Below are 24,660 nucleotides of genomic sequence, written 5' to 3'. Positions count from 1 at the left end.
CAAAAGTAGCTTTCTGTATTATAGCATTGTGCTGAAAACGAATGAAATATTCACCGATGGCAGGTACAGGATTTTTTTTAAACATTTCTTTGCATACAGCAAATAAGCCAAAGTCATGTCATCATTTCCAATATAATACGATCTAGCCATTAATTTGTATGCTAGTTGTTGTAGCACATTTCTTTTTACCATATTAAAATTATTTTATGATGATTATTTGTACTCAGAACAACTTTATACTGCTCCGCATTGAACCTTCCCTCTAAAGTACAAGTGAATTTAAACACCTCAGTGTAGCTTTTCTTGAATTTGTCACCTGTTTTCATTTAAAATTTAGATAAATTTTTTTAGATTGAATTAATATATATATATATATATATATATATATATATATATATATATATATATATATATATATATTTCAGATTTTGATACTGCAGTGTGGAAGTTAAACTGTTAACAGCTTGAGCAACAGATCTTTTTGTACACCACTAGAGGTCGCCATTGTTCCACTATATCAAAGATTGCCATCCTTTTACAAAAGAGTTGTTAGATGTGAAATTTTGTGGAAATTCAAAAGATAACGTAAGATCAAAACACACTTTTTTAAACAAATGGACATATTTGTGTGTGAGTGTGTTTGTGTGTGTACAATCTTTGTGTATCATATTCAGAAATATCCAAATGTACACAAACGGAATATAATTACTGTATAATCATTACTTGACAGAAAATTGCAAGTACATAAAATACAACCATTGTACTTATTATCTCCACCATACAAACCACAACAATCACATTGAACACAACAGCAGTTCACTGACTGTGGTGCCACACAAAATATTCACAACTCAGTTCGTCAAAAGGATCATTTTCAGACTGGCTCAAAATCTCTAGAAAACCAAAAACCAAAATCACAAAAATAACAGTTTTCTGTCGACTGTATGGACAAAATTTAAGAACTTTTTATATTTCATTAAAGACACTGACAAAGGAGCACATGTAGAAACGCAATGTGCCGAACCTTTAATAAAACTGCATACCAGTCAAAAAGATGGCTGGGCAAATTAATAAAATGTAGAAGCCTGTGAACATTTTTTTTAATATATATATATAGTTTTATTTAAAATGCAAATCCACTCTGAATGTTACAGAGCAAACTACCCACAGAGAGAAATGATCAGAAAAGTGTAATCCCCAACTCTGTGACAACATCCTCTCTATTTGCATCAATTGCACTTCAGTATTTCTCCTGCAATTTGTTTTTTAAGCCCTTTTCGAGTATTGTCCACTCACTTCACTTTCTTGCTGCTGTACTTGCATGAAATGATAAAAAGTTCTTCAAGGACAGTCACAACCTTCATGTCTGAACCTCACCTTACGCAAACCTTCACACACATATACGGCTTTGCTTAATGGATGCACCAACACAAGCACATACTGCAAAACCACCACATCGGGTTGCTGTGTTTGACATAGCAGAATAAAACATTAAAGATCTCTAGATAAAGAAACTCCACAGAAACAATTAAATGTATGTTTCTTTCTTTTCTTTCTGTGTTACATTTTTGATTTCTGTTACAAGCAATCTTAACTTTCCGTCCTTTACGTAGACTCCCTGGGAATTCTCCTGTGAAAGACCACTGAAGAATGCCTTTGCTGAAACTGCTGCTTCCTCCTTTTTTTCTGGTCCCAGCGGCACAACAGTATCATCTTAAATGTTGTACGAAAAGTCTTGTTGCACAGGGCGTAACACATGGGGTTGACTGTGCTGTTGACGTAGCATAGCCAGTAACCTACTGCCCACAGAGTTTCTGGGATGCAAGTTTTACAGAAAGCATTGATGAGCACCATGATGTTGTAAGGTGTCCATGTGATGATGAATGCAAAGAGGATGGCACTGAGAGTTTGAGCTGCCTTCTTCTCTTTTACCAAGGACATCCGCTTCCTTTTGGTGATCTGAGTCCGGGCTCGGGCAGCGAAACGCTTTGCCAGAGCTGCCTCCTTGAAGGACATTGGACCTGAGGGGGACTTAGTGGTTGTGCTGGTAGTAGTACTGTCAGAGGCAGTGGTAGTGGTTACTGGGGTACCATCCAGAGACCTATGGTTAGAAGTAGCCTGGATGGAAGACAATGATTGAATTTTGCGTGAGCAGAAGCGTTGGTGGTAGCTATTTTCTGAACTGTTTTGCCCTTCCGGAGTAACAGTGGCTATTGTGTTTGGAGCTACTGATGAAAGACTGTCTCGATTATACTCTGCTGCTCTAAGGGGATCCTCCTCTGAGGCTCCATCCAGATCCTCACATGAGGTTAGCTGGGAGTTAACAGCAGCTTTTATGCCAGGAAGGCTAAGAACAATGGAGAAAATAGCATGACTTTGTGGAATCATATCTCTACCTCCACAGTCCTCATCTTCTGAAGACCCAGACTGGTCCAAAGAGACTGCAGCATCATTGTTGTTCCAGCTGTCACTGCTACTCTGATCTGGATCACCATCTCCCTGTCGCATACTACCAGGTCTCCAAGAGCGAACACCGGGCCAGCAGTGGAAGCGGCCTACCAGTTCCCGACATGTGCTCTTTCTCCTAGAGAGCCTGGTCAACTCATAGCTGCTGCAGCTTCTAGAACTTCCTGTCTGATGGACAAAACGGGCTCTTTCGCCCCCACCGTTTACACCTCTTGCTCCTATTCCACCCGAGCCCTGCAACCCAGCTAGCTCTTTTGAACGATTCTGGGTCTCCTTGTAAATGCGCCAGTAGAGAACACTCATTATTGTCACAGGTAGGTAGAATGCCGCCATGGCTGTGCAGAAGGTTATAATAGGCTGTGAAAGGAACTGAATGTAGCATTCCCCTGAGGGCACTGTCCTTTTACCCTCAAGAAACTGCCATAGCAGGATGGCCGGAGCCCACAGGACAAGAGAAACAAACCAGGCTAAGCCTATCATGATCCCAGCTCGCCTTGTGGTCCGTTTGGCCCGGTAGGTCAAAGGCCTAGTAATTGAAAAGTAGCGGTCAAAGCTGATGACCAGTAGGTTCATAACAGATGCATTGCTTGCCACGTAGTCTATAGCCAGCCACAGGTCGCATGCCCAGTTGCCCATGGCCCAGTAGCCCATCACAAGATAAGCTGTGTAGAGGTTCATGGAGATGACCCCTATGATGAGGTCAGCCACAGCTAAGCTCAACAGGAAATAGTTGTTGACTGTCTTTAGTTGGCGATTAACCTTGAAGGATACTACTACCAGGATGTTCCCAATGACCGTGACCAGTGACAGCATGCCAGTCAATAAGACAATGAGGACAACCTGCCACACAGCGTGGCCACCCAAGGGATCAGGGGCTGCCGTTGCAGTCCCATTTTGGGGTTCTAATGTGGAGTTTAAGAGCTTGCTGATAGAAGAGGAATTATCATCCATAGCATGATAAACCACGGGCGTTCCTCCAGTTCCTCCTTGATAGGGTGCATTGGACTGTGAGTAGGCTGCAGCCAATGGTGGTAGAGTGCTGGCAGTCAGGAAAAGACCAGGATCTGTGCTGTTGGAGCTCATTGTTATGTTCTGGCATATTCTAAAGAGAAAGATAGTAAAGGGAGGTAGGAAGGGACATAGAGAGGAGGGGAAAGGGGCACAAAAGGGAAAATAGACAAGTGTAAAAGAAAAGAGTGGCAGAAAGAACAAAATTTGAGAAGGTAGCTGATATTCCTATTCATATCCACTAGGTGAGGCTACAAACCCATTCTACAAAACTGGGTGTTTGGCTAGCCAAAGATGTTTGGATGTTTCCTTTAAAACAGTCACCCTTAATTTTATTTGCGCACAATCTTTGTGTACACTTTAAATGCTACAAGCAATACATATCAAATTATACCTTGATGCTGAATTAACATAGGTAGATGGTCAACAATGATAGTAAGAGTGCAATCAGAGCTGTTTCTTATGAGACCCAATAAAATTGCAGATATATTTAACTTAGACACGGGTAATGCATTTTCACGTTGTTGCCTAGTCTGTGTTAAAACTAAACACTACATCACATTAGACCCTTGTACCTGATGGTTTTCTGCTTACAGACCATAAATGGAGTTAGCACAGTGGTTACATTCAAAATTTAACACTCATATATGTCGCTAGTCTACAAAGGGAAACCGTTTTGTGATAATGGCAATTTTATATTTAAGTCTGGTAAAAGTTATAACAAGTAGGGATTTGAATAAAGCAGGAGGAATGAACTTTAGGAGATATTCTGGCACCTTTTCCCTGTCTGAGCAGCGATTTTTTTTCCTGCTCGCTAATTAGACATCAGCATTGATCTGGTCTTCCAAAAGCCCTCTAAGAAAGAAAAGATAGATCCTAGATAGATAAAGCTATCAACAGACAAAACCTAATGGTGAAACATGGAGAAAAGAGCACCAGAGGAGCTAATGCCGCCGTAGTCACAAAGAATATGTGAATATGCACTGTTTTTAGTTCAATTCAAGATGACTTTGCAATAAAAGGGCAAACATTAAATGAAAGATCCAGCTGTTTTTGTCAAAGCAGTTACTGATAATTGGGTAACGAGATGAAGACCTCCAATTTCTAAACCAGCATGTTCTATTCTCTTCGAGTTTCGCTGAGCAATAACGCACAACTGCTGAGGTGAATGGATTGAGATGCATGCTTTTTAAATTACTGGCAAATCAGTTTGGACTTACAGCTAGGGATTCAGATAGTTTACACATGTGTCTGATGATACAAACATCAAATAGCACATATGAAAACTGTAGCTTTTTGTTGCCTGACAAGTGTAGTAATCAATACTCAGTACACAGCTGTGATTATACAGAGTGCCGCACATTACCCCCGCTTGCTTTTTATTGTGAAAGCCATGGGAGTAGTGTTTTCTTCTGCTGACATTTACAACAATGTTTCAACAAGGAAAAACATATTACCCCTTACCACCAAATCCACATGCCTATAGACACTATGTACACAAATATATAAGCACGAATATAGCAGTTGTATAATGTTTAAAGTGACAATCGTGCACACAGTATTCATCCCACAGGGAAAGGTATTTGAAGCCGAGTGCTGTACCTGTGCCTACACAGAATCTCAGACCTCCCACAGAGCTGTTAAAGAACCCCAGTAGCCAACAGCGTCTCATAGCCATTTGTGACACCGAGAGCCGCACACCGCTACTACTATTATGAAAAAGCTCCCTGCTGTCTTTGCTGTGGACACGCATCACTTCATCCATGCTCATCCATGGATAGAATGCCGTCATGTTTCACTCATATACGCTTTACGTGACAGTGCAGGGCATATCATTTTCACCGAAAGGCATCGTGTGCACCATATTTGCATAGAAATTTGCAGTATGCACAGATTCACACATTAAATTTAGCAATGTAATAAATTACAGCAGGCTATATGAAAAGCAAAAGCAGCCAAATACAAAAACAACAATGCCTTTGAGGGGGGAAAAAAACTTTCCTAGAGTTGGCAAACTTTTAACATTTTACAAATTAAATTGTACTGGGCATGTATGCAATGTGTTACTAATGCAAAATAAATAACATTTAACTTTACTTACCAGTGCAAAATGTGTTTGTTTGGCGATCACAGCAATATATTGACTAAATTTCTGTTTCTATTTCTATGCCATGTCTCTTTTTGAGAGTTACACAATAAATCAGTGTTGGCACTGATGGGTCTGCAAGCCCCTCGTCACACTGACACAACAGTGTACATAATCCTTCAATCACACTAATAGGAGAAATTTATGGCTATCTAATTGGATATGCAGTCAATTATACAGCATAGATGTGTACAGTGTGTGTATATATATATATATATATATATATATATATATATATATATATCAGAGAGAGAGAGTATTGTGTGTTTATTAATACTCAGCTTTCCTGTGCAACAATAAACCAATGTTCAGATGATAATTCTGTCTGATATCAGGCAATTGTCTTACAGAACAAACATAATTATGAACGGAACAATTATGTTTTGTTGTTGCCTCCGATTGCATTAGTTATTTACCACAAATTTACATCTACATTCTGCTGGGAGCAAAATAAGTGAGAGTGGTTTTTATGTTTGTTTTCCTCTCAAAAAATATAATCACCCCTCTTCAAATGAAAAATGTATGAGCCAGACGACAGTATCCTTTTCCAACATAGGTGGGCTAAAACTCTGCCAACAGCTGCCATTACAGAGAAGCCATTATACTGTATTTGTCTTGTTTTCTCCAAGTCAACGTTAAGCTCTATGTCTTAAGTTTGACTCCAGGGCACGTAGGTGTGATAGCTTCAGGTACAAAGGAAGATCGATACTCGTTTACTGAGGTGCAACACAACTTGTTCCCTGACATTTTCAGGCATTTGTCCCAGCAGGGTTTGACAGCGCAATCCAAGTTGGGTCCAAGAATCCATCTAAATGATTGGATGACTAATATACGGCCATTTCAGCTTACTATTTTTAGCATAGTAGTGATATGGCCAAAAACTATTTCCACCAAGGATGAGTCACACTGACAAGCACTTTTAATGAAGGTTAAAGCTGCTGTAATTTGAATTTTGGTCACTCTGGCCCCAGAAGTGCCTAGATTTTTAACTTTAATAACTTGAACACACACCACAAAAATGCAAATAAAATACTGACAAACAAAGCAGAACCAGACACAACCTCTTCTTCAAAATAAAAGAGACACTGGCAAAGAAAACCAAGATTACTCAAGCTGTCACACATTTCAATTTTAACAGAGCCACTACAGTCAAAATGCATACATATTCAGCCAGCCCGACAGCAGTAACCAATAGTTTTGTGATAACAATCACTGGCTGGGCAGCACTGCATTGTCATATAGTTTGCAGATTTCTGCCTTGTGAAGAAGAAGGCAGACATCAAGAGCGACTCAGAACTTCAAACACAGATACAGTATTCATCAATTATCTTAACCGCTTGTCCAAATTCATGGCTGTAGGGGGCTCTCACTGGAGATGAGAAAGGGTCTGGACTGGCTGCCAGTCTATCACAGGACAAGCACAGAGAGACAGACAACCACACACACACACACACACATTTGAACCTATAGACAATTTGGATCACAAGATAACCTAAGACACATGTGTTTGGACTAAGTGCGTGAGTGTTGGGAGTCAGGGTACCTGCAGGGACCTGACACACGGACAAGGAGAACATGAAAAGTCCACACAGAAAGGCAGCAGCAAGCCAGCAGGTTCAAACCCAAAACCTTGTTGCTGTGAGACATCACTGCTACCACTGCAGAGACACATTAACCATGTACTAAAAGCCACAACTTCAATTAAATCTCATGAGGCTGTTTCATTTTGAGAACAATTCCTAAATCATTAAAAAAAAATTGTGCTGTCCCACAAAGTGGGATTGTGAGATATTACATAACGAGAACATGATGGTAAGTAGTGTCCAAAAACTAACTGCTCTGTGAATTTTAACTATCGTATATGGTGCAGTAAACTTGTGAATAAAGACTAGAATATTGTCACACAAATATAGTATTTTACACTTGATATTGCTTCACCTAACAATAACAATTCACAGCTCCATTTCCTAAAATTAGAATTAAAGAAAGGAGCATCTCAAACATATGCCAAAATTCTAAATGTTTTGGCATTGACAAAAAAAAAGTTAGCTCTACAATGCAGTCTGTAGTTACTATGGTCTATAGTTTGCTCTACTGTGCATGTGTAGACCAAATCTCAGCTTGATGAGTCACACTGAGATGCTCACAGTCACTACCACATATGGGAAACATGTAATGGTCTTACATACCTATAGAGATCAATGGTTTCCTTGGAGATATTGTGAACAACATTTACAGTATGGGTCATACAACCCACAAAAGACTCTGACTTTTGGTAACCCAAGTAGTAATCAGATAACTTGGGAATACGCTCACCTCTGCAAGGATATTGTGCCATGCAGCACAATTAAATACGAGTGCTCCATATATCTCTAAAAGTGAACCTGAAGCATTTTTTTCCACACATGAAGTTACTTTCGCTGTATACAAAGCACAAGTCTGTTATTCTTCACCACCTCAGATATGGTGAAACATCAGAGGCACTCTGACATAAACACCCAATTTTCCAACGACATTATAGGGGAAGCATTTACTTTCTTAGTTTTTAAGAAAGACAGTCATCTATTAATTATAATTTCAAACAAAGCTCAATAGCACCGTTGTTCATGAAAAGTATTAAGCCAAGGCTTGATGTAAAAAACTTAATTTAATACATTCAGACATAACAGACACTAATAAATCACACAGAATGTTTTTGTGATAGTAAATGGCATGTTTCCTGTTAAATTGAGTAACTGTACTAAGCTAAATAGAAAATAACAATATAATTGTATTATTTTATTTATATATAATTGTGTTTTGGCATGGAACAACAGTGGAAACTGGCCTTGTTCCTCCTGAAAAGGGATGTTGTGGTGGCACAGGATGAGCTAAAGCCATCACAAGCTGGAGAGCAGGGGGTTGCTGCCAGAAGATGGTGGCTAGGGTTGAGAAACAGCGCAAGGCCATCTGTCAGGTACTCACTGCTGACAAAAAGAAGCATTTAGTGCTTCCTTGGCAACAAACAGACTTGCTGGGAGTCCATGAGCAATACTCTCAAGTCAACTCTGAAGTTCACAGATTTTTAGTCTGGCATATCTTTAATCTGTTAAATAGCTTCGAACTGTTGCTGAAACTGTACCTGTGGACAGGTACAGTTTCAGCAACAAATTACACGTCCTCCTCCACAGGTTCTGCCCTACCTGATTTTAATCGGGCATGGTTTTTCCTTCACCATGACACACCACCTTCACCTTGTGATACCTTGGAGCTGTAGTCTGGAGACTTCTCACAATACTCACACCCAAAAAAAATAATATTTACTTTAAGTGCTTTAAATCTGTACATCTCAGTAAATCTGTTGACAAGGATTTAGATTTAGTGACAAAAGAAAATGCAGTTACCTCTTATTGACCTCAGCATCAGTGAATATTTCCTACTGCTTGTGTGCTTTGTTTGTTAAGATATATGAAACTGCTGACTGACAAAGCCTCCCAGCTTCTAGGCTGCTAATATCTTTTGAGTATCTCAGACATGTTGATCCCTCCAGCTGTTTTTTAAAGCAAATATGTGTTTCTGGATTTAATAATATTATGCACATTATTTACTATGAGAGTGTCAGACACTCTGCCAGCGCTGTGTGCCTTTTCTCAGGAGCTGTGAGTCAGATAAGGACACGCTCGATTTCACAAATGTTTCTGTAATTTATTGGAGGCACGTGACAAGAAACACTGTTTATACTGTAAATCTTTTACGACAAGAAATATCCCTCTCATAAGCGGCAAGCTATTCATTCCTTATCACATGTGAGAGATTCCTCGCACCCGAGTAGCAAACATTATGAATGTGCAGGGGAGATAAGATAAATTAAAAAGGATGAAAATGAATGTAGAGTTTATTGAAGGATTACCAGACCCTTTCAATAGTATCAGTTATTTAGGTTACATGTGCTACATTTTACTTTGGGAGACATATCTGGACATCATATCGTGGGCATTCATGGGCTGAGTGAAGCTTCTAAAAATCCCAGTTTGTGAAAACACTTCATTAGTTTAATAAATGCAGGTTAAACCTCTACCATGTAAGGAGAAATACACAAAGAACCTTTCTCTAAGCTCAGGCTCATTAAGATAGATCGAAAAAAGGTGAAATACTGCCAAGTGGTCTGACAATGTAAAATTTTGTATAGACCCTTTTTCAATTTATAGATGTTGTGTATGTTTACGTTTTGGAGCAAATACCTATTTTGCAGGAAAAGCATCACATTTTTCAGTAAGATAATGCCAAACCATGTAAACCAGGTATCTAAGATAAAGTAAGCAACATGTTGCCCTAAAACTACAACTGTGCTATCAAAAGAAGAGTTAACAGGTCTCTGCTTCAAGTTTTTTTTAAATGTTTTTCATCAAATTATTTCACCTTTGGATGTATTGTCTTTATATTTTTATGTGTTTAAAAACATCATATAATATTTGTAAAATGTCTTTGTGCAGCCATTTGCACAAAGACATTTGTAGAAACTTTAATGGCAAACCACTTAATGGTGATATATGTTTCAGTCTGGACCAAAGTGTCAGCGCAGCAGACAAGCATTTCCATGCGTAGGACCGCTTTGTTATCCTAAAACTCCTGATCGTAGCTAAAAAGCACCAGAGTACATCAGGTTCTAGCTGAGCAAAGCACTCTTGAGTCTACTTATATTGCACATTTTCCAGCATGTAGCCCAGCCCATAGAAGGAAGAGAGTTTTTAATTGAATAATTGTTTGTACATTAGCAGAAGTCTAAGCGTTTTAGTCATTAAGTGCAAATCTTGCTCTTCAAGTGAAAAATGTAAATACTAATGTTATCAGTGTAAACTCCTGACTGCATAACAGAAAACCAGGAGTGTCTGTACAACTGAAGAAATCCTGTCAGTTTCCTAACACCAGGAAGCAGCTCAGCATAATTGTTCTGCCCTAACCTTGTTTAGTCTCCTTTATGACTGTGGGCAGCCAGGAGATCTGCTTTTATTGAGGTGTTTTTTTGTTGTTGTTGGGTTTTTTTGCCGAAATCCAGATTACTGCACAACAGTGTCTGAGTTCTGCTTACACTGGCACCACAAGCCATAAACAGATTGCAGTTTGACAGGAGCTTATCCTGATAAAATAATAACGTGAGGAAGTGAAATAATTGTGTGAGTGGTTTTGCATAGTGCCATTATAACAGGATATTCAATTCAATCTTATTTATATAGTGTCAAATCACAACAACAACTGCCTCAAGACGGTTTCTATATTAAAGTAAAGACCCAACAAAAACCCCTGGGAAACCCCTAAAAATCAGATGATGCTGTATGAGCAAGCACTTTAGCGACAGTGGAAAGGAAAAACTCCCTTTTAACAGAAAGAAACCTCTGACAAAACCAGGTTCACAGAGGTGTGGCCATCAGCAGTGACCAGTTGGGGCTGGTTGAAAAATCAATCACTCAGTGTTAAACATGGCTTAGAAAGTCTGACTGATAAGAAGATCCGTGGGCTACTTGTTCCTTGTGAAACCAGTGAAAAACTGTGGGTGGTGTCAATCAAAAAAGACAGGCTACATACAGTATGTTCTTGATGCTTTACATCTTATATTGTGCAAATATGCAGAAATAATAAGGAAACTGCCTCAATACGAACTTCACTAGAAATTATGATATTTCCCTTATCTGACCCGTCATTTTTGTGATCAAACCACCCAAACTTTAACTAAAGCCAGTTTAAAAAGGAGTGATTTCTTTTACTGATTTGTAAGTTTCAGAGGACACTAATTAGTGAAAATATCCTTTTGACAGAGACAGGATTAGAAAGTACTGAAAATAAAGGTGTTGTTGTAGATAGCAACCACACAGTCGATTTTGTCCTTTTAAGAAACTAATGGTTACAAAATTGTAAAAGCCAAAACTGTTTGGATATGCAGTCTTACTGAATGCATTAAATGAATGAAGGAAGTCATTTTTGTTGTTATATTCCTCAGCTGTTGTATGAGAGTATCTGTGTGAGGAGAAAAATCTCCACGTGGAAAGAGAGGCTGGATGTTGTTATGCTCCTGACCTGTGCTACAGGCTCATGGGATTTCACACACATCCTCACCTCTGCGGTGGGTCTCTGTTGCTTTTTGACAGCCTCTGTAACAAGCTGCTGGAACTCTTTAGACATGGCACTCTTAGACACTTGGACATGCTTGCGTAGTATGTGTGTATGTGAAAGCAAGAGGCAGGAACAATGTAGAAAGGCAAACTACAGACAGTAGAAGAACAGCTCCGGAATATGTCAAACCAAAGGGCTTCAGGATGACTGCAGGGGGAATGCTGTAAGTTAACCTTTCTTTCATTGTTGTCATAAATCTAAAACTGGATGAGAGCCAAAGCATACCTTTTGTGTGTTTTAAAAACAAAAGTAAAGATACCGTCACTGAAATTAGGGTGAGTTTTATGGAAGATTTTGGAGTGGGACACTGGAAAAAAATTTGCTTGTGCATTAAATTTGCCACAGTGACAGCTAGCTCCTAACAATTCCCGCAATCTAAACTATGAAGTACCTCGCTTTGTTTTTTTGCAAGGCTGATACCAAGCCTGACCCACTGCCTCACACCTCAAGCCTGCACTTCAGTGCAACCCTACACAGATGCTATACACATGTAACTAATAGGCTATTGCGAACACTCCTTAAAAGGAAGTGCAACCATCTGCCTATTGAACAGGCACTTGAAAGAGACAGCTAGGGAGAAAAAGCACACACTCTCCTCGATGTAAACATGCTTTAGCAGGAAGAGAGGGGTCTTTAAATGCTGAAGGCAGAAATTTTGGGTTGTGCAGGGGTACAAGAAGGGGAGGTGAAAGGGCCTTGCAATGTGCAAGGAGATGTTAAGTAGTCACACCTCCTAGCGAGTGCAAGTTGGAAAGAAGTGGGATATTATGCGGCAGAGGCAGAACAAAAGACAGCTCCCAATTCAGGGTGGCTGGATGTCAGATGATAGAGACCCATCACCTTCTTCAGTTGAAAAAAACCAAACATGGGATTAAATAATTATGTCCGTTAAGTATATGGCTTAAAGGAGGAAGTAGTGCAAGTGCTGTTACAGACACATGAAAGCCTTTGGAAGGAGGGTGCACTGCATGCATCTTGTTACGCCACACAAAACTCACGGATCTGCACTCTTTCTTTGCAGACATGCGTGCATGACAGAAGCACACCCAAAGAACCGTTGACTCTATCACTCACTGTGTTTCACTTTCACCAAACTACTTATAGGCATACAAACACAAGCATTGTCAGTTGGCAATGCTCAAACACTTGAGGGGCCACTGAGTCAACAAGGTGATTACAAGGATATCTTGAAAATGATCCAAGTACTGTATCGGCACAAAGAGGTGTGCTGCTGACAGGACTGGTTATAATACAGTACAAACACTTCTGCTGGCGGATGTAGACAGGCTTGCACAGACAGTTAACAAAGCACTAAACGTATTACAAACATGAACACTCACAGGGATGTGGACACACACACACACATACATACAGGCACACACGCACACAATCTCATGTCTCTGTTGCTCCTCTGCCTCATTCACTTAAACATTGCAGACCCAGCCTCCTCACCCCTTCCCGCCCTCTCTGCCTGTTTCTTTCCACACACTTGACAGTGGGTGTATCCTATTTCATTCAATAATATCAACCCAGGTGACATGACTGTACCTGGCACTGGTGCCTGAAATAGCTTTTAAATTTGATTCCTTAAATTCTCTAGGGAAGTCACAGTAGTCTCAGCTGTCTCTCAGTATCAAAAGCCTATTTCTTTGTTAACCTCTTGCAGATGAAACCAAACCCGATGTGTATATCTGGAGAGACAGACTTGATTAAAAAAAACAACAAACAAACACAAAAAACTCTCAAATAAATACACACAAGCATCATGGGTAGTTTTGTACATTTGGTTGGGTTTTTTCCCCTACAATTTACAAATGCCCCTAAACGTGTCTCATGCAAGAAATCCATCATTGAGATTGTATTTACATACCATAGCTTGGTGTCAAGGTTAACATTAAGGTTTAGGTAAGGTTTAAGGTTAAGCACTTAGTTTACATAGTTAAGGTTTAGCTATGGATGGAATGCACTGTGTCAATAAATGCCCTCGCAAAGATAGCACTGAAAATGAAAAGTGTTTTTTTTTTTTTAGTTGTTGTTGTTGTTGCTTCTCTGCTTCACTGTATCTGTTAGTCATTCTTCCCCATACTCACAAAATGGAGAACAGCAGTCAAATAGGAGAAACACTCAAAAGACCGGGAAGAGAAAACAACCTCTATCCAAAATATGAAAACCACACAATTTGCTTTCAGGACATTGGATGAACACTTATCGATATATGCAAAGGACAGACACACACATAGAGATTCTTTGATCAGTTAAAGAAATTAATTGGCAGTCATTTGAGTGTGAGAATCTGAAGATCTGTGGTTCATCCCTATTCAATCTCCAAGGTGGGCAAGATGATGAACCTCAAGTTGGCCCAATAGCAGCCATGTGTAAGGAAAGGACTTACGACAAAATACACTTATTAAGAAAGTATGTGTCTGTGTCCACAGTATGTCTTTTGAAAAGACAGTATAAATGTAGTCCATTTACTTTTCAGCATACTGTAACTAACCCTCCACTTCCACAATCAGAAGTTTGATCACCTCCTTCAGCCCCTGATTTCTCATCATTGTGTGAATGTGCATTGACAGGGTTATATGAATGTGTGCTTGAATGTGTGAATATGGTGGGTTGTCTAAAGCTCTTTTGAGTGTCTGATAAGAAGAAACAAAGGTATTACATAAATTCATCATTTAATGTCAAAGAAAAAAAAATAGGTTAGATGAATGTATATGTGTATATGAAATGAAAAAAACAGTTTTAGACAGTGGAGGATTCTATACAAAGTCCCTCTTAAGTTGTGGGTGCACATGAAACAAGTGCAAATTCACTCTAGCTAGTGTAAAAAAGCATTAGAGGCATATCCATGTAAATTATAAATAATTGAAATGTGAAGCTGTTAGACACACATTCATAAACAAGCAAGGAAATTTAAAAGCAGCGGCCTGGAAGATGAAAAAGCTGTCCTTGGTAAGTTCTGCAAAGCAGTCAGCCTAAGATGTCACACGAGACACAAGAGAAGTAATAGATGGCTGCATGGGCCAGATAAGCACAGACTGCAACTGTGCAGTAAAGCAAAAAAAAAAAGGAACAAAAACTGAACATGAAATCACCATAAAGAAATAAACAAGAGTGCTTCTGTTGCAACGTCAGTCCTAAGCCACATATCTATTATAGACACACTAGTCAATGTTATAAAACTGTACTATATTTAGATTAAAAAAAAGTATGCGGCCCTGTGCAATCTCTAGTCAGAAAAGGGAAAGGAAGACAAAAAAGACAATACAGCACCATACAAGGTTTACAGTTGTTCCATAATATGATAAACTCACATACTGAGGACAGAGACACCTTGAGAGCTTTAACTCTGAAACATCCTCACTGCGTGCTATTGGCCGAGTGTCACAACAAAGATTATAGCCTACAATTATGCTTTATATTGAGTGCTTGCTGGCTAATGAACCATGAATGCTAATAGTGACAGACAAGAGATGGACCGGCCACAGAGACAGCTGGCTTTTGCCACCGAGGCTTCCAATTATTGGTCTGTCAGAAAACATCCAACAACAAGAGGGAGACACGTGAAATAGTGTATTCAAAAGTGTTATGTGGCAAGTATAATAATAGGGTTGGTTTAAAAAGAAGCCAGAGATCGAACAGTGATGGACTAGCAAATATATTCGAGTCGGATAATCAATTTAACAAGGGCTTCTTGTCTTCTCGGATTCTCAGAACCAACTACGTAGCACATGAGACACATTCTGAAATTAGCATAATGAGGCAAGCTACTGTGCTAATGCACATATGGACTAATATCTTGAACAATAAAACTGCTAGCATTTATGGGGGGCCCTGCATCTAGTGAATGATGATCTGTGGGATGTAATAGTTCCCATCCGGCATACTGACAGAAACATTATGAGGATGGAGAGTGATGAGATCCTCATAAGCCTCCAGTACTGTATGGAGCCATGCTGAGAGGAAAAAGACTCTCTTTGACTCCTTTTGCACTTACAACACAGCTAATATGAGTGGGAGCCCTCACTGTGAGACACAAGACAGACCACAACACAATATTATATAAGTGGCTGAGCCATAAAAATCATACTCAGGCGATAATAAAATGATATCTGAGAAGATATTTTCCTGATCTCGTTTTGCTTCTTCGGGTGCCTTCATGTGTTTTATAATACTGTCTAGAAACCCAAATCTTAAGGCTTAGATACTAGATACTGTGTATAAAATCACTTATACTGTGCATGCAATGACATAACAAATCATCCTTTTTCCGAACAGCAACCCTCTGGTATGTTTCAAAAAATTAGGCATGACTTGAGGAGTGTCATTTGTCATGATGACATTACACCTGCAGTGTTACAGTGAAATTCCAAATACTCTTTGCCAGAGTGCTTGCTGTGTAAATCACAATGTTTATTGATACTCCGCTGCTGGACTCATCAGAATACGCACTAAAATCAGCGAAACATCAGTAACTCTGCTGACGTTCTGCAGAAAACCTTGCTGAACAATGGGGTTTTTAAATTTCTGTTAAATTCGTTTATTACCCCTGTGAAAGAAGTCACATTTTTTCCCAGTACATGTGCAGCCATACAATAATGTTAAGTCAACTCTTCCTTGCTGCAATAGCAATAATGAAGTTTGCTGGGTTTTCTCTTTTGAACTTCCTCTTTTTTAATCAGCTGGACCATTTTTCTCAACCGTTAGGCTCTTGTGTGTATCTTTGCAGATGTCAACCCCAAAGAATGAGGCTCAGAGGCCCTTAAACTTATTTAAACAGTGCTGAGAGCAAGTATATTACTCAGTGCTCTGGTTAGTAGCAGAAGATAAACACCATAACCACTCCAGTGTCTTGGTAATTTCCGAGAACTATGATACAAAGGTTGTAGCCACTTTTTTAGCCTTAAACTTTAATATATATACTCATACCAATCAGAAGAGCCCCACTGGTGTACATTCTCTCTCATTATCTAATCCTCTGTACAGAATTTCTTCCTGTAGGCTAACAACTTTATCTCCTGCTTTTCAATTATAAGTGTTTAGAGGGAGAAAACTAGAAAGACAGAAGGGCTCAGAGAGAAGAAGTTAGACATATAAAAAGCAGGAGCTCAGAAAGATACAGCAGGAAGGAAAATCCCACAGTGGCCTGGATTCGACTGATATAATTCACTATATCTCTTTCTGTTTTTCTGTTATGTTATCTTGTAGTTGAGCTTCACAAGCTGTGACGGAAGCCCCACCAGTGGGCCACAGAGCTGCTGCAGGTGGGGCATAGACAACCTTAGACAACCATGTCAAACTTTATAACATTCAACTCACATCCTTATACAGTGTTAATGATTGAATTGTTGGATCTGGGGCATGAATGTTTCCCATTTCTAGAATGAGGCGCGCAAGAAAAAGTTTGTACTCTGCAAAAAAAAGTCTGACTTGGTGATCATCCATAAACAGCAACATGTATCTAATGAATTTTAGATTTAAGGGTCATCTACAACATGTATTTCCTGCAGGCATTTCTAAATACTTTAGTATATGGCTATGATTCTTCTGCAAATGAAAGCACAAAACTGTAATAAAGTCTTGGCTTGCTGAAGATGCAGGTCAATGAATGAATGTGGGAAAACACTAGCAAAACACCTACATTAAACATCAACTTGTTGACACACAGGAGCTGAGATGAATCCATCATACGTAGTCTTCTCAGTAAACTGACGTCAAACTTGCTGCATGGCTTTGAGTCAGAATCTTTTGAATAATTAGTCAAATAGAAACGCCAGATAACTACTGTGATATTCAAACATTTAAGGTAATAATATTTAAAGCAATTATATAAATAATAATAATAAATAATATAATTAATAATTAAGTTAAAGTAAGAAATTGCAAAAATGAAGGGGTGATTGAATAATTTGTGAATGAGCGGCTGACAGTCACCTTTGTTTGAACCAATGAACGTCATTAGCATTGTTCATTGGATCAGCTGACGATCAGCTGCTGGGTGCACATGAGTTGGAGTACACGTCCTGCCTGAACAAACACTACGCTTCACTGACTTACTTCATCTATTCTTCTTTCATGTCCCAAAATGGCCAGAATCATTCACTCACACTGAAAACTCACAGTGAACTGCTACACGTGCTAACAAAAACCTCAAATAAGAAGACTTTTATCTCGTTCACACACGCACGCAAAAAAATTGGGAGGGTCAAAGTGTGATTTTTTGGAGAATAACTTGGGTAGAATAAAGTTTGATTGAGGTCGATTTTAAAGTGTTCAAACTTGAAACAGGTTCCTTCATGCTGATTAACTATTATGCTGCTGTGTGAGTGAACTGCTGTACAGCAACATCAATAAAAGCTTTGGTGTTAGAAAACAGTACACTTTATTGCTTGGTTGTTATGGACACAGAGACGTTAAACCAGGAATCACAATTTAAATCCACATCCGGGACCTGTCATTGTAATGGATGCATATTGGCCCACTGACTTGTTTATCTACGTGACACAATGCTACTCTTTTCATGCCTCGTTTATCGAGGGCAACACTGTGTAAACACGGCTCAAACTTATGATACAATAGACCTCGCAAATAAATGGTGCTTTTTTTCTCACCTACAAACTCTTCTGCTCTGTTGTGCAGTAATCCGTGCCTTTATTTCATCATGCACGAATTATTGCTGCTCACTTTTTTCGCTGCTCAAGCTCTGCCAGCCCAAAGGCAATACCACATAAAATAAGACAAGCTTCCCTGCAACAGCTTCCCCTGAAATTTCAAATTGATTTTAAGATCTAACAGTTTTGTAAAGCCAAATGAGGCCTGTGCTCAGCTTACATCACTGACCATTTGACCTCCTACTCACTTGAGCAGTAAATTTGTTTCAAGATTCATCCTGTAACCTAAAAGCAAGCACACTTTCACTGTAAGAGCTGCCAGAGAACGTGTAGGTCAGGGTCAACATTCAAGTCTTTGCTTTAAAAAATGAGTTTTATTATCTTTGCCTTGTCTTCTACACATGGACAAACTTTATCCTTGGCCAAACAAATATCTGCATAAATTGCGAAAGTTTTCAACCACAGAATAGTGTGTTTCTTTTAGAATACGTTTCTTTATTCATTATTTCGGTGAGAATGATTCATAGCGTGTCATGACTTTCCACTAATGAGAAGGTCTACTATTTTTCAACTGTGCTATTTACTTTTGTTTTTTCTTTTCCATTAAACAAATTGGCAGATTCACTTTTCACTGTTATGGTGGAGTTAAATTTAGAGCCTAACCAAAAATACCATATTTGGCTCCTTGTGTCTGTCAGCTTTGTGGACATTTAATGAATACTTTTAAAGAAGCACTCTCCCTTTCTGTCTCTGTGGGTGGACAGAATGAGGGTATTTCGTAAATGCAATATTGCTGGCTGACGCATGCTGCATCCACATTGAAAGTAAAGCTCTGATTTGCCACCTGTATGCATGCAGTCTATTCTGAACCCAAGAGGTTTTTAGTCAGTAGCGGCTTTTTTGAGCCCAACCGTATCATTAAGCCATGTGTATGTGTGCAGCTAATAGATGCTGCAAAATACATACTTACAGTATAACTGTCTGTGCTGATATGCAAGCACTCTACATACAACCCAACTATTAGTTAAGGCAATACTTGTGTGGCTTACATGCACAATAAGACTTGCTGTAGTTATTTGACGGTGTGTTCTGTATTGCTTTATATTGCCAAGTTATAAAACTGGCATTTTGGAGATTAAACATTAAACTTTATACCACTATAATACAACGACAATGCTGGTGTGGAGATATGACCAAAGACACTTTAATTTTAGTAAGCAAGGAACACAATGTACCTTCTACCGTGGTTTCATTTTATGTGGACGAGAGAGAGTATTTGAAGTCAAAATCTGCATTTGGCATCCTTAAGTTTTAATGTATCAGCACCATTTTCTTAATTAATTTGTCAAACAGTAATGCAGTAGAAAAAGCTCCCTAGACTGCGTGGAATCAAAAGGGGAACGCTGACAGCTTGCCTTAGTGGACAACAAAAGAAACGTAGGCTGGTGTGAAATGACAATACTGCCGATATTTACACTTTCTCACATCTCTCCCTCACTTAGGCATGCATATAATAATTAGACTTAAGATAAGTGCCTTTTTTTTTTGTTCAAATTGTTGGGAATTTTGACATGCAACATCTGAAATATGTAATTGTCACTCAGGAGGGAATTTGTTTCTCAAAAGTAACCTTTTTTGGGTATTATTCAGATGGTGCTAAGCATGCTCAGACAGCAGCATGACCCAAGTATGTGCTAACTTACTGAGAAATAACCACAAAAGCAATCAGAATGCTTTTTTCTAAACAAAATCCCTGTATTTCTGCATGTTGTGAGCATACAGTAATAAATGCTCAGAAGCTGCCTTCAGAGAGGCACACTTAGTACAAGAACGCCTGTGACAATTAACCACCACCTCTGGTGTTTCTCTGTTTTATGTGTGAATCCGTCACCTCTAAATACACCACTGACTGGCAAGGATACAAGTCACAGTCTGCGAGTTTACAGTTAACTTTCCTTGTGAATGTCTTTTTTAAAAATTGCTGCGTGATAACTGCTTTCATGTTATGCACTGAAGATATGCCGCCATGCCTGGTGCTCGCATCATTTTAAACACCAAATTCGTTAACTGCAATCGGAGAAACAACAAAAATTGTCAAGTTTATGCACGAATCATTTCACATGAATCGTAAACAGTATTAGTGACATATCAGTGGAAAGATGTGCAATGCAGTGAAAGTTAGAGATAAATGTGACAAACTTTGAAGTATTAATAATCTTCTAGTGTGAGTGTCGACGTGTGCTTTAACTCACAACTTTTTTGGGGGGGGGGGCCTCGGAGATGAAGCATCACTTCTCATTTGATCCATCGAACTTAAATTCATTACGTTAATGGCGAGAGATACATTTATGATGCTGCTCTTCAATCTGCTATATAATTTTTTTCCACATACAGAAGCCTGCTCCAAAGAACTGTAATGCAGAGATCAGGCATTTTGTAGTGTAGCTTTTCTTGGACTATTTCCAGAATATTGTGGTACTATAAAAGACTCTCTTGTTCCCAGAGGATGAAGACTCATCCATCATACAGGCATTATATTAGCCCATGAGCAAGATGCATTACAGCTGATGTGAAGTTACCACTGAAATATGAACACACTAAGGGGTTGATGGAACCCACAGTAGACTTGTAGGATTTTATGTAATTAGAGGTCGAACTACTTCACCCTTTAGGTGGTCATCTGCTATAGTCCTTGTCACAAAAATAGAAAACTTAAACTAGAACTTCAAATTATGTTTTGCGTGTTGTCGAGCATGACCTAACCTGATGTCAGTGTACACTTAAACTAACACTGGCTGAGTACATGTTGCACTGCAAGTTAAAGTCGATGGGGAATTTTTTTTATCTCCTTACTCGTTTTCTACCTGAGAGCGAGCAAGCTGATCATAATCGATACTATTATTTCATGTTTTTAAACTTACCTTTTCCCCAAGTACATATAGTGCAAGACTTTGTTGATATGGATTCTGAAAGCACAGATTTCTACCAAGGACAAGAGTCCAATAATCTGACAAAGTGTAGATTGAATATATCAAAGTCTTGCTGAGATATGACTCCACTTCTGTGTATCAGCTTTGCTATCAATTTTAATTGGCTGTCAGAAATGAACACCTTTAAAAGCACAAATTCTCTAACAGTAAGTCAGAAAAAAGATCTGTACCAATTTCAGCAGGCAAAAATGCAATTTGATGTCCCTGAGTTCTCAGATAAATCCTGCAGTACCTCATTTGGGGAAAATTGATGGAAATTGTAATAATATTAACAAAACATATTTCACAAATTATTATCCCGATGGAACAGCAAAGCCTGCAAAATTTGATGGAGGAGTCAGACTGCATGTATTCAGAGTTTCTTTAATAATGGACTAAATATTTATCCAACTAAAAATAAATACTATAAATTCAAATAGTTGTGATTTAATATATTATGTCAATCACATACTATTTGACATAATGACCACTAACAATTCCTAACAAATTAAACTGATCTATTGTTTAATTAGCACAGCATTCCTGAAGTACTGCACATCAGCTATTCGCTTGCCATCCTCCTTCATGCCTGCTTAGAGAGTTACCATGCAACAGTTCAGTGCTTAGAGAAAATTGACTTCAACAGTGTTGAAGCTGTCATATCTTCCAGTACTAATGAAAAGATGGCAAGTAGTTTTTTTTTTCCAAGGCTTTCACTTCCTCTTTACTTTTGTTTAGATCCTGCGCTGCACAGTATATATAGTCCACGGCTTGAACAAACATGTCAGTCACACTGGAAATGTAGTAAAACATGTCAAATAAAACATTCATATTGACTTACTAAGCTGTGGCTGGAAAATTGTCTGTTATTATAGTACATTTTTTTCAGGTTTCTACCGAGCTGTTGGCTCAGCTTGCAAAGTAAAAAATGAAAAAGTTCTTTAATAATCGTCAATGATAAAAACAAATAATGAATAATCCCAGTGACTTTGATTCTTTCCTTTTTTTCTTACAGTTCTTCTTCTAAGTTTAGTCATCCTCTGTGCTCTGCTTCTTTTAAAGGAAATCCAGCTGGTAACACCATAGCTCAGTAGAAAATGCACACCTCTCGCACATATTCATTGTACACTTTCTTCAGTCCCCTTAAAGCTTTACTCTAGCTCATCCTTCAATCACCCCTTTCCTGTCTCCCTCCTCAGACTCTGACACTCCATTTCTTTGTTGCCTTCAGTAGTTTAGGGATTTGTTGCACAGATATCACTGGGCTACTCGGAGGCTTAAATGACAAAGGGACCAGGCTGGATGAGATTTCATTGATCAGACACAGGCTACTATAGTGGATTCTTGTGATTGGGTTCGTGGTTTGGCTGTGGACAGCATCAAGCCGTCTAATATTGCATATCACATTCTTAAAGACTCTCCCTCACCTCCTCCATTATCACAAGCCGTCTGCACAGTGTTTGGGTTACGAGCTGAGACCCAGTCAGAAAAGAATGATCTTAAATGCCATTTGTGCAGACACTGAACACTATTCAACACCTCGAAAATGATTGTTTTCAGGATTTCAGTATGTATTGAGTGCTTTTTGTTTGCAAGAAGAAAAACAAACCCTGTATCCAAATGTCAATCACACTGTGTGTTTGGTTGGTACAAATGATATTTCCTGTCTTGATACAGACTGACTTTACTCGAGTCCACACAAAGAACTAAAAAGGTCACTTTAATCGCTGTAACTAGTTTCAAAGCACTCGAAATGATATTATATGTTAGCCATAAACTACACATTCTTTACCCTCAAGTCTTTTATATTTGTACTATAGATATCTTATTTCTAAGCATTTATTAATGTGCACATAAATGACACTTCATTTATGTGCACTTTAATGCATTTGAAGTTTAAAAAGTATATCTACACAAAGCCACACCAATTTGTTCACCAGGGTAAGTGATGGTGACGTTGTGAGTTTGAATCCCCTGTGTAATGAATGATAAACAGTAAATAAATATAGTGGTATTGGGATAGTGGTGAACTGCCTTCTAGGCAGCTGAGCCAGGTTTGATTCCCTGCCATCACAGAGCATAAAGATATCCAAGGCATGAGATGCAGGAGGTCTTTCTAGCACATCCTGTGTTTACAGTATTGTATAAATGGCAGTGTTTGTTCCTTGTTTTTGCATCTGAAGGTTTAGCTGCTCAGCACTTTCATTATAGACTGTATAATGAAAAAAAGGCTACTAATTCTGATTCCGTGGGACGGTGATGAAATCATCTTAACAAAATTCATTCCTTTAAGACAAAAATTATATGATAAAAACAAAGTAAGACAAATGCTCGGTAGACCACAGTTCCAGGGCTGTTCAACACACTTCACCTTTGACTGACCTCAGCTCTACTCATCACCTATAACTTAGTGAAAGAGAAGACAGTGCTAATCAAGCAGATTTCTATGGAAGCACAAGTCAAAATTCTGGGCTATTATCTCAGAATTCTGACTCACTAATTCGACTTACTAACAGGAAATTGAGAAAATAACTTAAAATTTTGAGTTAGTAAGTCAAAATTCTGGGATAACAATCAAAATAATGGGGTTTTTTTTTCAATATTGAAAATGATCTTCCACAGCTCTCTTGTAGAAGCTAATTCAAAATGCCTTTAGCACTAAATCAAGATACTTTAAGGCCAGTTTGTGAAAAAAAAAGCACAACAAGTTCTATACTGTATGTTACACGTTCATTTCAGCAGATGGTGATCCAAAGGTTGTAATCCAGTTACCTCGACCGAATGAGTTCGGCTAGATAAACACAGGAAAATGTTTGTCTGTGTGTTTGCCCCAGTTCACCATATGTAAATATTGTCAAAGTGTTGCTCTTCCGACTGACGTGGAAAGAACATCACATACAATTCTAACATCTCCTTTGCTTATCAAAAAAAGTACAAATGGCAACATAACATTTTACAAACTGTAAAAGAACATTTCAATACGTGCACAGAAAGCTGCTTGAAGATTATTTAATAGTTAAATACTAATGTCAGCATCCCACGATGCTGATGCAGGTAAACTGTGTTCTATAGCCACTGTGATAGTTCAGTGTGTGCTATTTGCTGATTGGCCCAAAACAAAAAGTAAAGCTGAGGTTTACAGGAATGTCATTAGCTCAGCAGGTATTTGAAGCATGTACTGATTCTAGATTTCATCTCAGACCACCAGTGGTACAGCTTGAGAGACAAATTGACCAAACATCCTAATCTTCCACAGTTACCACAGTTTATGCATGAGATTAAAAAAAATCTTTATATTATTCACTAAAGG

The 24,660-nt window shown here is 38.7% G+C and overlaps 1 protein-coding gene across 1 annotated transcript in view; it reads right to left on the bottom strand.

The window, feature by feature from the left end:
* Positions 1 to 381: 381 nt before the first annotated feature.
* Positions 382 to 24,660, bottom strand: part of chrm3a (cholinergic receptor, muscarinic 3a) — a 79,277-nt gene continuing 54,998 nt past the window's right edge. Inside the window, exon 3 of the mRNA XM_085477374.1 lies at positions 382 to 3,568. Within this exon, the coding sequence (XP_085333500.1) occupies positions 1,606 to 3,549 (1,944 nt within the window). The 5' untranslated portion in view covers positions 3,550 to 3,568 and the 3' untranslated portion in view covers positions 382 to 1,605. The remainder of the gene's footprint in view (positions 3,569 to 24,660) is intronic.

The sequence above is a fragment of the Copadichromis virginalis genome, linkage group LG13 (genome assembly GCF_057382275.1).
Source record: "Copadichromis virginalis isolate Kocher_CV1m ecotype Utaka linkage group LG13, C_Virginalis_male_GT1.1, whole genome shotgun sequence".
Lineage (NCBI taxonomy): Eukaryota > Metazoa > Chordata > Actinopteri > Cichliformes > Cichlidae > Copadichromis > Copadichromis virginalis.
This window is presented reverse-complemented; position numbering and strand designations above follow the sequence as displayed.